Source organism: Microcaecilia unicolor, chromosome 9 (genome assembly GCF_901765095.1).
Source record: "Microcaecilia unicolor chromosome 9, aMicUni1.1, whole genome shotgun sequence".
Taxonomy (NCBI): domain Eukaryota; kingdom Metazoa; phylum Chordata; class Amphibia; order Gymnophiona; family Siphonopidae; genus Microcaecilia; species Microcaecilia unicolor.
This window is the reverse complement of record NC_044039.1, coordinates 80,540,202-80,555,448: the sequence shown is the minus strand read 5'-3', so window position 1 is coordinate 80,555,448 and position 15,247 is coordinate 80,540,202. Positions and strand designations below refer to the sequence as shown.

Sequence of the window (15,247 nt, the reverse complement as noted above, 5' to 3'; positions counted from 1 at the left end):
TTTTGGGATTGGATCAGTTTGTTGAGTGTTGAGTCATTTCCAGCTAGGGTAACTTTGGATGAACAGTAGTTTGCAAGATGATAGGAGAGTTGTGGGGGGTAGTCTGTGTGGTGGGTGTTTGCATGAGGCAATGTAGCTTGGGGGTGGTGTGTTGGTGTGTCATTACATGAAAGATTTTATGGGTGTGGGGAGGGAATTATTATTATTATTATTTGTTACATTTGTATCCCTTTTCCCACCTTTGCAGGCTCAATGTGGCTTACATATAACCGTTAACGGTGTTAGCCGATTATGGTTTAAAACAAATATATAGTATGAATGAATACAAAGTGATATTGTGGTATACTGAGGTATATGTATGGTAGAACAGTTGGGGGGCAACTTAGATAGGGAAAGGGGAAGAAGAGTTATTTATGTTATGTCGCAAGTGACTGGTATTTTATGTTGGCCAGTGGGGTAATGCTCTTCTGAACAGGTCTGTCTTTAGTGCTTTCTGAAAATTTGATGGTCGAGCATAGTTTTTACTGCTTTTGGGCAATGCTTCCATAGTTGTGCGCTTAGGGTAGGAAAAGCTGGTTGCATAGGTGGATTTGTATTTGAGTCCTTTGCTGCTTGGGTAGTGGAGGTTTAGATATGATCGTGCAGATTTTGTGGTGTTTCTGGTTGGCAGGTCGATGAGGTCTGTCATGTATCCCGGTGCCTCACTGAAAATGATTTTGTGAAGCGTCGGGCAGATTTTGAAAGTGATGTGTTCTTTGATTGGTAGCCTCAGTGCAATTTTTTCTGAGTGGTTTGGCGCTGTCAAAACGTGTTTTTCCAATATAAGCCTGGCTGCTGTATTTTGGGCGGTCTGAAGTTTCTTTATGATTTGATCGTTGCATCCCGCATAGATTCCATTACAGTAATCTATGTGGCTTAATACCATGGACTGTACCAGGTTACAAAATATTTCCCTTGGGAAGAATGGTTTTACGCGTTTGAGTTTCCACACTGAGAAAAAACATTTCTTTATGGTGGATTTCGCTTGGGTCTCTAGTCATAGGTTACGGTCAAATTTGTTACTCTGCGAATTTTCAGGCTGTCTGAGACAAGGAGGATGTATCCTGGGGTGTTAAGTTTGTGGTTTTGTATTGGGATGAGATGATGAGAGCAGTGTATTTTTTCTGTGTTGAGTTTTAGGTGGAATACATTTGCCCATGTGCTTAGTTTGATTTCGTTGGTGATTTCCGCCAGATCATGTTTGTATGGATGTATAATGTAAGGTCATCAGCATAGATAAGATGGGTTGAGGCCTTGGGTGGATAGGGTCTTGCTAGTGGAGTCATCATGAGGTTGAAGAGGATCGATGATAGTGGTGATCCTTGCGGTACTCTGCAGCCTGGTTTCCTCCGTTGACGATATGCTTTGTTTTTGATTTCACTTGATATGTCTTGTGGTTAGAAACCCTTAATCCAAGCCACCACTGATTCCGAAGTATTCTAGGATTCTTGGCAGTATGTTATGGTTAACCATGTCGAATGCACTTGACTTGTCAAATTGGAGGAGGAGAAGCTCTTGCCTATTGTATTCCTGCTTGAATTTGGTTAGGAGAGTGAGTAGTACTGTTTTCGGTGCTGTGTATGGGTCGAAATCATGATTGTGACTCATGTAGTATAGTGAATTCGTTTATGTAGTCATTGAGTTGTTTGGTCACCAGTCCTTCCATGAGTTTGACTACTAATGGGATAGAAGCTACTGGGTGGTAGTTGGTAATATCATTTGTTTTTTCCTTGGTGTCTTTTGGTATTGGGGTGAGCAGGATGTTGCCTTTTTCTTGAGAGTATATACCCTGTTGTAGCATGAAGTTTAAGTGGGATGTTAGATCTATTATGAAGTGTTGGGGGGCAGATCATATTAGGTAGCTGGGGCAGGTGTCCAGTTGACAGTGACTGTTTGAGTATTGTTTAATCGCCCGGGTAACTATGCCGGTGGTGAGTACAGCGAAATTGGACCATATTCGGTCAGCAGGGTATTCACCAGGGATTGGGTCTAGACCATTAATGAAGTTTTCTGTGTCCATGTTGTTCTGAGGTAGGGTTTTGCGTAGGTTTATGACTTTTTCATTGAAATATTTAGCAAGGTTGTCTGAGGATGGGATGTCAGTGTTGGTTGTGGTAACCGGTGTTGTGTCTAGAAGTTTGTTCACGAGATGGTATAGTTTCTTCATGTTTTTATAGTCCGGCCCAATTTTAGTTTTGTAGTACGACCTTTTGGTCTGTTTTATTGCGTAATTATATTTCCTTTGTAATTTTTTCCATACGTTGAGTGTTTGTTCGTCTTTTTTTTCCATGCGTGTTCCAGTTTCCTAGATTGTGTTTTTAGTTTTTTTTCAGTTCTTCATTGAACCACGGTATCGAGTTGTGTCTACGTGATGTTCTTATTTGTAAGGGTGATATGTTAATTTCAGGGGGGGTACTCTTTGGTTGTGGGGCAGTTGAAAGGGGCAGTTATTGTGGATGTGGCAGTTCTAGGGGTGGTGTGGCAGTTGTCAGGGGTACTTTTGGGTTTGAGGGCAGTATTTGGGGTAGTGAGGCAGTTGAAGATGGGTAGTTTTTAGGCTATGAGGGTAGTTTGGGGAAGGTGGGCTGCTCTGGGAGAGGGGTAATTTTGGAGTAGGTAATTCTACTTTTAAACTGACTTGCCCTGTTCTACAACTAAGTTTCTATGCTATAGAAACTGGAACTTCATTTCCCATAGAAATGCATTTGGCCATTTTTTTTGGAGGGGGGCTTATTTTTCTGGAATTTGTCCCTTTTCAAAATTCAATGCGCCTTTTTATTCTTTTTTTTTCCTCTATCCCAAGTTTCAGTACAGAAGTTAGAACTTCTATAGAAATGCATTAGGCACTTTTTTTTGGGGGGGGGGGGGGGGGGTGGGGGGGTTACTTATTTCTCTGGAATCCCAGTCCAATTTGCCACATTTTCAAAATCATTTTTTCTTTTTACACTTTTGTTCTCATGCCAAGTTTCATTCCATTTAGTTACATTTTTGGAGGTTTTTGTTTTAATAACACTTTACTACATTTTCCACTCAACAAAATGATACAGAAAATCAGTATATTATTCAAATATAATATGGAGGAAAAAAGAGCCTCACAGAGCTCCTAGACAATGTAACCGTCTATTGGAGCTAAAACGGATCTTAATCTGATCCTCTGTTCATCATTGGCTCTAAAAAAAACCTCCAAAAAAGCATATTATTCATTGCTCACAACAGATATAAAAAAATTTTTGAAAATAGCTGTAGTGACAAAATTTATAGTTCCATAAAACTGTTGCTTCGCAATATATTAGAACTTAATGCAAAATGAGCACTTATCTTTTACGCTAGAGGACTTCAAACACAATTCTTCAGACGCTCCAAGCCAACGGTGGCCAGCGTTTCGAAAAAACTGCTTCAGGGCTTAGGTAGCGCTAGTCCTTTGAAAAACGCTCTAGCAATGGTCTCCAATTTTGTCACTACAGCTATTTTCAAAAGTTTTTTTTATATCTGTTAGTGAGCAATGAATAATATGCTTTTTTGGAGGTTTTTTTTAGAGCCAATGATGAACAGAGGATCAGATTAAGATCCGTTTTAGCTCCAATAGATGGTTACATTGTCTAGGAGCTCTGTGAGACTCTTTTTTCTCCCATATTATATTTGAATAATATACTGATTTTCTGTATCATTTTGTTGAGTGGAAAATGTAGTACAGTGTTGTTATTTATTTTGAGTAAAATTTTCCACACCTTATTGGTTGATTTGTAGCGGGGGGGGGGGGGGGGGGGGGGGTTGCCTCCTGATACACAGACAGACATACATATAGATAGAGAAATATTCTCAACCCTTTTTGTATAATTATTTCCAACTTCTGTTGAGTTGGAAAGAATAATGAGTTTAACTCAACTCTTCTTACCTCAGTATCATAAAAACTGAAATTATTTAGGAAGGCTTTCCAGTCTACAGCGTTGTCATCATTCATTTTCACTTTGGTAAGAAGGTAACCAAATTGCTTGTCTGTTAATTTAGAACAGAAATTGTCAAGTATGTGATGGAATTCTAAAGGCATAATGGTCCCAGTAGAGTCCTTATCAAACTCTGAAAAAGCCTGAGGAAAATAAGATATATATTATTTCTTTGCGCAAAATAACAAAACAACATTTTATACATATTTCTCTTCTTTATAACTGACGAAAATAAGTATTGACGCTGAAAACCACTATGATGGTAAATACCCTTAGTGGTATATCAAATAAACCTGAACCTGATAAACTTCTTGGTAAACAAATTATAATCACCAGAGGAAAACAAATCGTTTTAAACTAATTTTGACAAAACTGTACAGGTCAGCTTTTTGAAATGTAGAGGAAAATGTTACTTGAAGAAAGAAAAATCCAATATTCAACCACCATGATCAGAGTTTTTTTTTTTTTTTGCCAGTCGTAGAGGTAGTGGTCGTCATTGATTGTTTTGGAAAATGAGGCCATCACCAGAACTAATCTGGACAGGGAAGATATTCCATCTACTATCTGGATAACTAATGCAGATAAATTAAGACAGCCTTTTTGATATCACAAATTATCCATATAAACTATCTGAATAACAGACTCGTATATCCCTGCTATCCAGATAAGTGTTGGGACCACTCTGGCTCTAACCATGCTCCACCATGACACTAACCAGATAGCCTGAAATCTGGATAAGAGCTTTTGAATATTGACCCATAAATGTATAAAGTGAAAGGATTTTATTTTATCTCTAGTGTAAACCACTTTGATATATATATTTGATTAAGCGGTACGTCAAATAAAACTCAAACGTGAATGGGAAATGGATGAGATCAAAAGTGGTTGAAATATTAAAAAATAATTTACATTTTGAAAGGCAATATATTTTGTTCTTAGATACTGGGGGTTTTTTTAAAGTGTTTTTTTCTCCTTTGTAAGCTCAGGGTGGTTCCTTCCATTAAGTAAACTAGGCTGTCACATAGGCCCCGATGCTCAAAGCTCTGGTGCTGAAGCAAACAGCGCGAGACCCATACTATGGGAACAATGCAGAAATATAGGAGGTCTTTTACAAAAGCTTAGCTCGAGTTATCTGCAGCAGGGCCCATAGGAATAAAATGGGCCCTGCTGCAGATAACTCGAGCTAAGCTTTAGTAAAAGACCCCCATCGCTCTCCAATATTCAAAACTAATGGAATTCAAATTATTTATATGTGCACTGTAAAAGCTATTCTGCACCTTTAAATATAAGCTTTGAAAATTTTATTCACTTGAAAGGTTTATATTTAAGTGCTTTCTATTGATAACCTTAAGAGTGGACTAACACGGCTACCACACTCCTCTACTTAAGATGGAAGATACCGCATACAGCCGCATGAAAAAGCAAATGAACAAACTTTTGGAAAAAGAAACAAAAGTGAACAGTCATCTTTACTTTCTGACAATCTGCAAGAAGAATGACATCATTCCCAAAGGACTGAGGATCAAAAATCCTTTGGCTACTACTTACAATTCTGACTATGCAGAGAAACTCTGCAAATGCACTAGTCAGAAACTAAGAAATGAACTTATACATCAACTCTACAAGAAAAAAAGAATAATACAAACCCAAAAGGATGTAATCATGAGGAACATGGAGGAATTACATCCACACCTTGTGAACCAACTTAAAGAAGACCTGCATAACATCCAAGGAGAAAAACAATACATTGCTATCCGCAAAAAAGAAAATAAGCTGAATTCTCTCCTGCAAAATCACAGAGAGAGAAACTGCTTTTCCTTGAATAGCTACAGCTCTGCAGAACCAACATCCCCAGACACCTTGGAGACACATCTGAGGCATGTGAAAATCAGAGCCCAAACAACTACTACTACTACTACTACTATTTAGCATTTCTATAGCGCTACAAGGCATACGCAGCGCTGCACAAACATAGAAGAAAGACAGTCCCTGCTCAAAGAGCTTACAATCTAATAGACAAAAATAAATAAAGTAGGCAAATCAAATCAATTAATGTGAACGGGAAGGAAGAGAGGAGGGTAGGTGGAGGCGAGTGGTTACAAGTGGTTACGAGTCAAAAGCAATGTTAAAGAGGTGGGCTTTCAGTCTAGATTTAAAGGTGGCCAAGGATGGGGCAAGACGTAGGGGCTCAGGAAGTTTATTCCAGGCGTAGGGTGCAGCGAGACAGAAGGCGCAAAGTCTGGAGTTGGCAGTAGTGGAGAAGGGAACAGATAAGAAGGATTTATCCATGGAGCGGAGTGCACGGGAAGGGGTGTAGGGAAGGACGAGTGTGGAGAGATACTGGGGAGCAGCAGAGTGAATACATTTATAGGTTAGTAGAAGAAGTTTGAACAGGATGCGAAAATGGATAGGGAGCCAATGAAGGGTCTTGAGGAGAGGGGTAGTATGAGTAAAGCGACCCTGGCGGAAGATGAGACGGGCAGCAGAGTTTTGAACCGACTGGAGAGGGGAGAGGTGACTAAGTGGGAGGCCAGCAAGAAGCAGATTGCAGTAGTCTAAACGAGAGGTGACAAGGGTGTGGATGAGAGTTTTGGTACAGTGCTCGGAAAGAAAGGGGCGAATTTTATGGATGTTGTAAAGAAAGAAACGACAGGTCTTGGCAGTCTGCTGGATATGAGCAGAGAAGGAGAGAGAAGAGTCAAAGATGACCCCAAGGTTTCGAGCTGAGGAGACAGGGAGAATGAGAGAGCCATCAACAGAAATAGAAAACGGGGGAAGCGGGGAGGTGGGTTTGGGGGGGAAAATGAGAAGCTCGGTTTTGGTCATATTTAATTTCAGGTGGCGTTGAGACATCCAGGCAGCAATGTCAGACAAGCACGCTGAAACTTTGGTTTGGATGCAAGGTGAGATATCAGGGGTAGAAAGGTAGATTTGGGAGTCATCAGCATAGAGATGGTAGGAAAAGCCGTGGGATGAGATTAATGAACCAAGGGAAGAAGTGTAGATAGAAAAGAGGAGGGGACCAAGAACAGAACCCTGAGGTACGCCGACAGGCAGAGGGATAGAAGTAGAAGAGGATCCACCAGAGTGAACACTAAAGGTGCGGAGGGAGAGGTAGGAAGAGAACCAGGAAAGGACAGAGCCCTGGAATCCAAGTGAGGACAGGGTATCGAGAAGTATGCTGTGATCGACAGTGTCAAAAGCAGTGGAAAGATCAAGAAGAATGAGGATGGAATATTGACCTCTGGATTTAGCCAGTAATAGGTCATTGGAGACTTTAGTAAGCGCAGTTTCGGTTGAGTGGAGAGGGCGAAAACCAGATTGTAGTGGGTCAAGAATAGCATGTGAGGAGAGAAAATCAAGGCAGCGGCGGTGAACAGCACGCTCAAGTAATTTGGAGAGAAAAGGAAGGAGGGAGATGGGTCGGTAATTAGAGGGACAAGTAGGGTCAAGTGAAGGCTTCTTAAGGAGAGGTGTGACCACAGCATGTTTAAAGGCAGCAGGGACAGTCGCAGTGGAAAGTGAGAGGTTGAGAATGTGACAGATAAAATGAATAAGAGCAGGAGAGATGGCATTAAGAAGGTGGGTGGGAATGGGATCAGAGGAACAGGTGGTACATTTTGAGGAAGAAAGGAGAAGTGTAATTTCCTCAATAGTAACTTCAGGAAAGAAGGAAAGGGAATGAGGGGAAGAAGAGAGAGGGGAACGGACTAGTGGAGGGAGAGGTGGTGAGGTAGAGAAAGCAAGGTTTATCTTTTGAACCTTGTTGTGAAAGAATTCAGCAAGGGTCTGAGGAGATAATGAAAGGGGGAGTTGGGGAGGGGGCACCTTGAGGAGAGAGTGCAATGTGGTGAAGAGACGTCGAGGATTAGAGCCAAGAGAGTTGGTCAGTTGGATATAATAATCCTGTTTGGCACGTAAAAGAGCAGATTGGAAGGAGGTCAGCATGAACTTAAGTGTAAGAAATCAGCAAGGGCCCTAGATTTCCGCCAGAGGCGTTCGGCGGAGCGGGTACAGGAACGTAGGTAGCGATATTAGAAGTCAGCCAAGGTTGGGTTTTGTACGCCTTACAGGGGCGGGTCATTAAAGGTGCAAGAGTTCTAAGGCAGAGGATAGAGTATTGTTGTAAGAAGAAACAGCCTCGTTGACAGACGTGGATGGTGCCACAGTAGAGAGGAGGTTTGAAACATGGGAGGATAGAGATGAAGGGTCAATATCGTGAAGATTCCTAGATAAATTAGATAGGATAGGACGGGACTGGGAGGGAGGAGATTTAAGTGTGAAAGTTATAAGATGGTGATCAGAGGAGGGATGATCAGAGGCAAGGAAACTAGAAGGTGAACAGTTGGAGGAGAAAATGAGATCAAGACAGTGACCATTTACTGATCACACCTTTACAGATGCAAACCAAATGGGGATAATAAACCTCTCGAACCATCAATTATCACAGCATGAGGTCTCTGTGCTCTCCAAAGGGCTCTCATTTTGCCCATCCAGTAAACTAGATGAAATCCAACTATATTCAGACCTAGAAGAATTCTTTAGAAAAATGCGCCTTAAAACGCATTTCTATAATAAAGGGACACCAAACAGACCGGAATACAGTCTTAAACAAAAGAACACTTATTTCACCCCACAGGAAGGACAAAACTACAAGCTGGATAATTACATAGAAAGTTTCAGACATAGGGTGAAATTCCAACTTTCCAACAAACATAAGAGAATCCTGTACAATCTTACCCCACCAGAAAGAACGGCCATAAGAACCCTACAAACTAATGAACGCATTATCATCAAACCCGCAGACAAAGGAGGCGCAGTGGTAATTATGGACATACAAAAATACATTGAAGAGGGGCACAGACAGCTCTCAGACAATAAATACTACAGGAAACTAACTGAGGACCCCATACAGGATTACACAAAACAGCTAAAAGACCTTATCAAAACATTTCCTACACAAGCGCAACCTCACCTGAAGAAACTCATACCAAACCAGCCTTCTGTGGGCACATTCTACATGCTACCCAAGATCCACAAACCGGGAAACCCTGGCAGACCAATCATATCAGGTATTGGCACACTCACGGAAGAAATATCTGGATTCATAGAGGGAATTCTGAAACCTCTCGTACACAAAACTAACAGCTTCATACAAGACACCACAGACTTTCTGAATAAATTGAAAAATATCAAGCAACTACTACCTAACACCCTTCTGGTCACGATGGATGTAGAATCATTATACAGCAACATTCCACATGCGGATGGCATAGTTGCATGTGGAAGACTCCTAAAAAAATCCACACTGGACCATCAATACTCACCAGAAACTATTACAAAATTAATCAAATTCATTTTAACTCACAACTAGTTTTGCTTTAACAATGATATCTATCTACAAATAATGGGCACTGCGATGGGCACCAGGACAGCACCCCAATATGCCAACCTTTTTATGGCTGAGCTGGAAGAGACATTTCTGAATACACAGCAGACCAAACCTCTAAAATACTACCGGTACATCAATGACATTTTTATGATTTGGACGGAGGGTGAAGAAACTCTGAAACAATTTTATTCTGCCTTCAATACATACCATCCTACAATCAGAATCAAAATTGACTACTCACCACAAAAAGTCAATTTTTTGGACACCACGGTCTCAATCAATGATGGCTGTATACAAACATCTATATACAAGAAACCCACAGACAGATGCAGCTACCTCCACAACTCCAGCTTCCATCCTTCACATACAAAAAGATCCATCATTTACAGCCAAGCCACAAGATACCACCGTATCTGCTCTGACCCAGGGGATAGAGACAGACACCTTAAAAGCCTGACTGCATCCTTCAAACAGAAAGGCTACAACCCCAAAATAATCTCCAAGAATATTGCCTCCTCCCTCAAAACACCCAGGGAGAATCTGCTACAGTACAAGGAGAAAAAATCCACAGACAGAATCCCCCTTGTAGTGACATACAATCCAGAGCTGGAAAAACTGAGGAAAATCATAAGAGATCTACAACCTATACTCCAGGAGGATGAATTACTGAAAGAGATATTCCCATCCCCACCAGTACTGGCCTTCCGACAGTCACCCAACTTAAAACACAAGCTAATCAGAAGTAAACTTCCATCACAGACTGAAAAGGAACAGAAGGGCACACTTCCCTGTAATTTATCCAGTTGCAAACTATGCCAAAATATTTCACAGGACCCCACAGTCATCCACAAAGGAAAGATATTCAACATAAAGGAATCTTTCACTTGCTCATCTTCCAATGTGGTATATATCATTCAGTGTAAAAAATGTAACGAAGGATGCTATATTGGAGAAACAGGCCAGATGCTTAAGACAAGATTCAATTTACATAGACATCACATGACCAATACTGGTGCCAGTAGGGCTCCCACCCCTGTTGGTCAGCATTTTACAGGACCAGGACACTGTACCAGTGACTTCACAGTGAGAATCCTGAAAGGTAACTTTAAAACCATACAAGAACGTAAGACCTTTGAAGTCAGAATGATTGAATATTTTAACACCCAACAGAAAGGACTTAACAAGGATCTGGGGTTCCTAGCCCATTATAAACCATAAAGCTGTATTTCTCTGTTGATCACCCCACCCCTCACCTATCCACACCAATCCTGTTAGAATATCAATGATATGCTTTGATGTCCCCATGCATACCTCCTACCCACCCCCATCCTCCCACCCTGTCATAGTAATGCTTGAATGTTTTCACTTATATACACTGTCAGCTAGCACATTTGCTTATTTCCGATCTGACAAAGGGCAACCTTCGAAAGCTAATCAAGAAATGTATTAAGTTACTGTATGTCCAATAAAAAAGGTATCATCTTATTTTCTTTTCCATGTTTTATTTTGTTTGATTTTCTATTGATAACCTTAAGAGTGGACTAACAAGGCTACGACACTCCTCTATTTAAGTGCAGGGAAACAGGCACCAGTGTACACTTTCACTTTCAGGTTTGCTCAGACTCGCACACATTTGTTTTCAGTACGAGTGCTTAGAGGCTTGCCTAGGCTTCCTTCTGCTTCCAAAGCAAATGAAAACCGGCAGATTTTAAAGAGAAAATCACAAGAAATTTTCTTTTCAAACCCACCAATGCTAACTCTCAAGTGGAAGTTGTTTTTTCCAGTGGTATGAGCAGGGGTTTGCTTGTGCGCTGTTCTCTGAGCATTGGGAGGGAATAGTAAAATGACCTCATTTACAGCCATTTGTTTACATTTAAATACAACTACATAAGAACATAAAACATTGCCATACTGGGACAGACCAAAGGTCCATTAAGCCCAGTATCCTGTTTCCAACAGTGGCTAATCCAGGGCCACAAGTACCTGGCAAGATCCCAGCATAGTAAAGCAGATTTATGCTGGTTGCCCTAGAATAATCAGTGGATTTTTCCATCTTAATAATGGCTTATAGATTTTCTTTTATTAAATTATCCAAACCTTTTTTTAAACTCTGCTAAGCTAACTGCTTTATCACGTTCTTTGGAGACGAATTCCAAGTTTAATTACACGTTGGGAGTGAAGAAATATTTTCTCTGGTTTGTTTTAAATTTACTACTTAGTAGCTTCATTATGCACCCCTTAGTCCTAGTATTTTTGGCAAAAGTAAACAATACTTCACTCCACTCAGTATTTTATAGACCTCTATCATATCTCCCCTCAGCCATCTCTTCTCCAGTCATATTTGGCATGCATGCTGTTTCCTGCGCTAGAGCCCACTGAGCATTCTGCACAAATTAGCACAGGCTCTAGACCTCTATCATATCTCGCCTTGGCCAGCTGTTCTCCAGCAATCTCTGGCGCGCATTGTTTCATCTGCTAGAGCCCACTGAGCTTCCAGCGCAGATTAGCACAGGCTCTAGTCCAGCGCTATTTGGCTCTAACGTTGGTGTTAGGTTTTGAGCATTGGGCCCAAAGAGTGCCAAAACTAGGTCAACTGTAGCTCCATTTTCCCCACCCTCTTGAGGATGATAAAATAAGGGTACTGAACAAACTTGATCAGATATGTCTACTATAATGGCAAATATGTCAACATACATAACAGTATAATTACAACAATGGCATATACAGTGGTGGAAATAAGTATTTGATCCCTTGCTGATTTTGTAAGTTTGCCCACTGACAAAGACATGAGCAGCCCATAATTGAAGGGTAGGTTATTGGTAACAGTGAGAGATAGCACATCACAAATTAAATCCGGAAAATCACATTGTGGAAAGTATATGAATTTATTTGCATTCTGCAGAGGGAAATAAGTATTTAATCCCTCTGGCAAACAAGACCTAATACTTGGTGGCAAAACACCTTGTTGGCAAGCACAGCGGTCAGACGTCTTCTGTAGTTGATGATGAGGTTTGCACACATGTCAGGAGGAATTTTGGTCCACTCCTCTTTGCAGATCATCTCTAAATCATTTAAGAGTTCTGGGCTGTCGCTTGGCAACTCGCAGCTTCAGCTCCCTCCATAAGGTTTTCAATGGGATTAAGGTCTGGTGATGGCTAGGCCACTCCATGACCCTAATGTGCTTCTTCCTGAGGCCACTCCTTTGTTGCCTTGGCTGTATGTTTTTGGGTCATTGTTCGTGCTGGAAGACCCAGCCACGACCCATTTTTAAGGCCCTGGCGGAGGGAAGGAGGTTGTCACTCAGAATTGTACGGTACATGGCCCCATCCATTCTCCATTGATGCGGTGAAGTAGTCCTGTGCCCTTAGCAGAGAAACACCCCAAAACATAAACATTTCCACCTCCATGCTTGACAGTGGGTACGGTTGTTCTTTGGGTCATAGGCAGCATTTCTCTTCCTCCAAACACGGCGAGTTGAGTTCATGCCAAAGAGCTCCAATTTTTGTCTCATCTGACCACAGCACCTTCTCCCAATCACTCTCCGGCATCATCCAGGTGTTCACTGGCAAACTTCAGACGGGCCGTCACATGTGCCTTCCGGAGCAGGGGGACCTTGCGGGCACTGCAGGATTGCAATCCGTTATGTCGTAATGTGTTACCAATGGTTTTCGTGGTGACAGTGGTCCCAGCTGCCTTGAGATCATTGACAAGTTCCCCCCTGTAGTTGTAGGCTGATTTCTAACCTCCTCATGATCAAGGATACCCCACGAGGTGAGATTTTGCGTGGAGCCCCAGATCTTTGTCGATTGACAGTCATTTTGTACTTTCTTTCCATTTTCTTACTATGGCACCAACAGTTGTCTCCTTCTCGCCCAGCGTCTTACTGATGGTTTTGTAGCCCATTCCCAGCCTTGTGCAGGTGTATGATCGTGTCCCTGACCTCCTTAGACAGCTCCTTGCTCTTGGCCATTTTGTAGAGGTTAGAGTCTGACTGATTCACTGAGTCTGTGGACAGGTGTCTTTCATACAGGTGACCATTGCCGACAGCTGTCTGTCATGCAGGTAACGAGTTGATTTGGAGCATCTACCTGGTCTGTAGGGGCCAGATCTCTTACTGGTTGGTGGGGATCAAATACTTATTTCCCTCTGCAGAATGCAAATAAATTCATATACTTTCCACAATGTGATTTTCCGGATTTAATTTGTGATGTGCTATCTCTCACTGTTACCAATAACCTACCCTTCAATTATGGGCTGCTCCTGTCTTTGTCAGTGGGCAAACTTACAAAATCAGCAAGGGATCAAATACTTATTTCCACCACTGTACTTTGCTTATAACAAATGTAAATGCCTGATTAAGCAAAACAGGAAAAAAACCTTTCAAGTCTTTTTCCCATCCTTCGGCTCTACTTGCTTTCTCTCTATTCTGATGCTGACAAAATAAAATTGCCAGAGTTTGGCACATATCCTTCAACTTTGCTTTATAAGAAACATATATTAAAGGACAGAACGAATCACAGATGAAGAACAACCAAAACTTATAACTGAAAATGATCCAATATGACCACGTTTCGCCTGAGGCTTTGTCAGGGGCATTTGTGAAAAAAACAAAAGTTTAAAATAAAAACAAGAACAAAGCCCCTCTTACTTATCAAATGTAGAAAGTACAGGTATGGTTACATGCACTCAAGAAGTGTAACTATTTAAAAGAACAGTGCGTGTGCTTTAATACAAAAATAGTAAGACATAATATGGAATACATATTGTGTTGTGGGACAAAACACATTTTTTACATATGTGTTTGGTGTAGTGAGACAAAGAAAAAAAATCAAATACAGTTTAAATAAGGCGCATATGTCTAATAGGATTGCCAAAAAGGTATATCCTCTATAGTCAGCTCTCAGCTCTCTTCCTCCACTTCTTGATCCCATTTATCTGCTCTCTCCAGAGCTTGTTCTGCTGGGTTCCTTTGGATGCTCCTAGTTCAGTGGAAAGAAATGCATATGTGCACTTTTATTGAGGTACTTGTGCTTGAAATCAGTGGGTGGGAAAAGGTATGAGGTATGGTACCCTCTATTCTCATGGAAATCTCATCCATGTCTGGATGCCTCCAGCACATTTCCTCCACATGCTCTCCACTGCCCCACAACTATCCCTCAGCAGTGAACAAATTATTAGCTTGGCAGCACTTTTACAGTTCACTGCCATAACTAATGGAATTATGCTCCTCCACCCCCTGTCTTTTTTGCTTGAAAGCCTGCTGGCTGTTGTTCCAAGGATATAGGCTCTGTTGTCATTATATTGTAAGCATCCTTTTAGGATCCTCGCTAGCCTAGTGTGATCCTGAATTCAAGACCATACCAATCCCATGTAGAGAGGAGATGGGCACCATTAGGTTACAGTATCCCCACTTTCTAGAATGGCTACAATAACTTTACCTGCACTTATATAAGGCAGACACCCCTAGAGAGTGCGTGGATTTCTTTGTGGTATGGATTTCAATGTGAACTGCAGTGTATACTTAAGCCAAGCTTTCTGGCCTATTTAGTATAGATCTAGTGTGTAGGCTTCCTTAAGTTTGTTTCTGTCCACAATGAAGTGAGTGTAACCCCTCTGCCCAATATTTAATAATGGAGTAGAAAAGCAACTTAACCCTCAAGGCAAAGGGACACAGAGAGAAAAGACTCGCAAAAGAGCTGGACGGCTTTGTGACATCCCCCACCTCCTCTCTCATGAGAGGAGGCTCCAACCTCTAGATCCCAGGTCCCTTTTGCACTCAGGGTGAGCTGGATTTTAGTATGCAGATTATATGCAAATGAGTCTCATACCCCTTTCGGCTCGGGGTGACCTGCTTCTCAAAAGGCAAACACAA

At 41.4% G+C, this 15,247-nt stretch overlaps 1 protein-coding gene across 1 annotated transcript in view; it reads right to left on the bottom strand.

Moving 5' to 3' along the window:
• The window catches only part of EFCAB6 (EF-hand calcium binding domain 6), a 1,149,121-nt gene that overhangs the window by 145,531 nt on the left and 988,343 nt on the right, over nt 1-15,247 (bottom strand). The window contains exon 25 of the mRNA XM_030215418.1: nt 3,935-4,126. Within this exon, the coding sequence (XP_030071278.1) occupies nt 3,935-4,126 (192 nt within the window). The remainder of the gene's footprint in view (nt 1-3,934; nt 4,127-15,247) is intronic.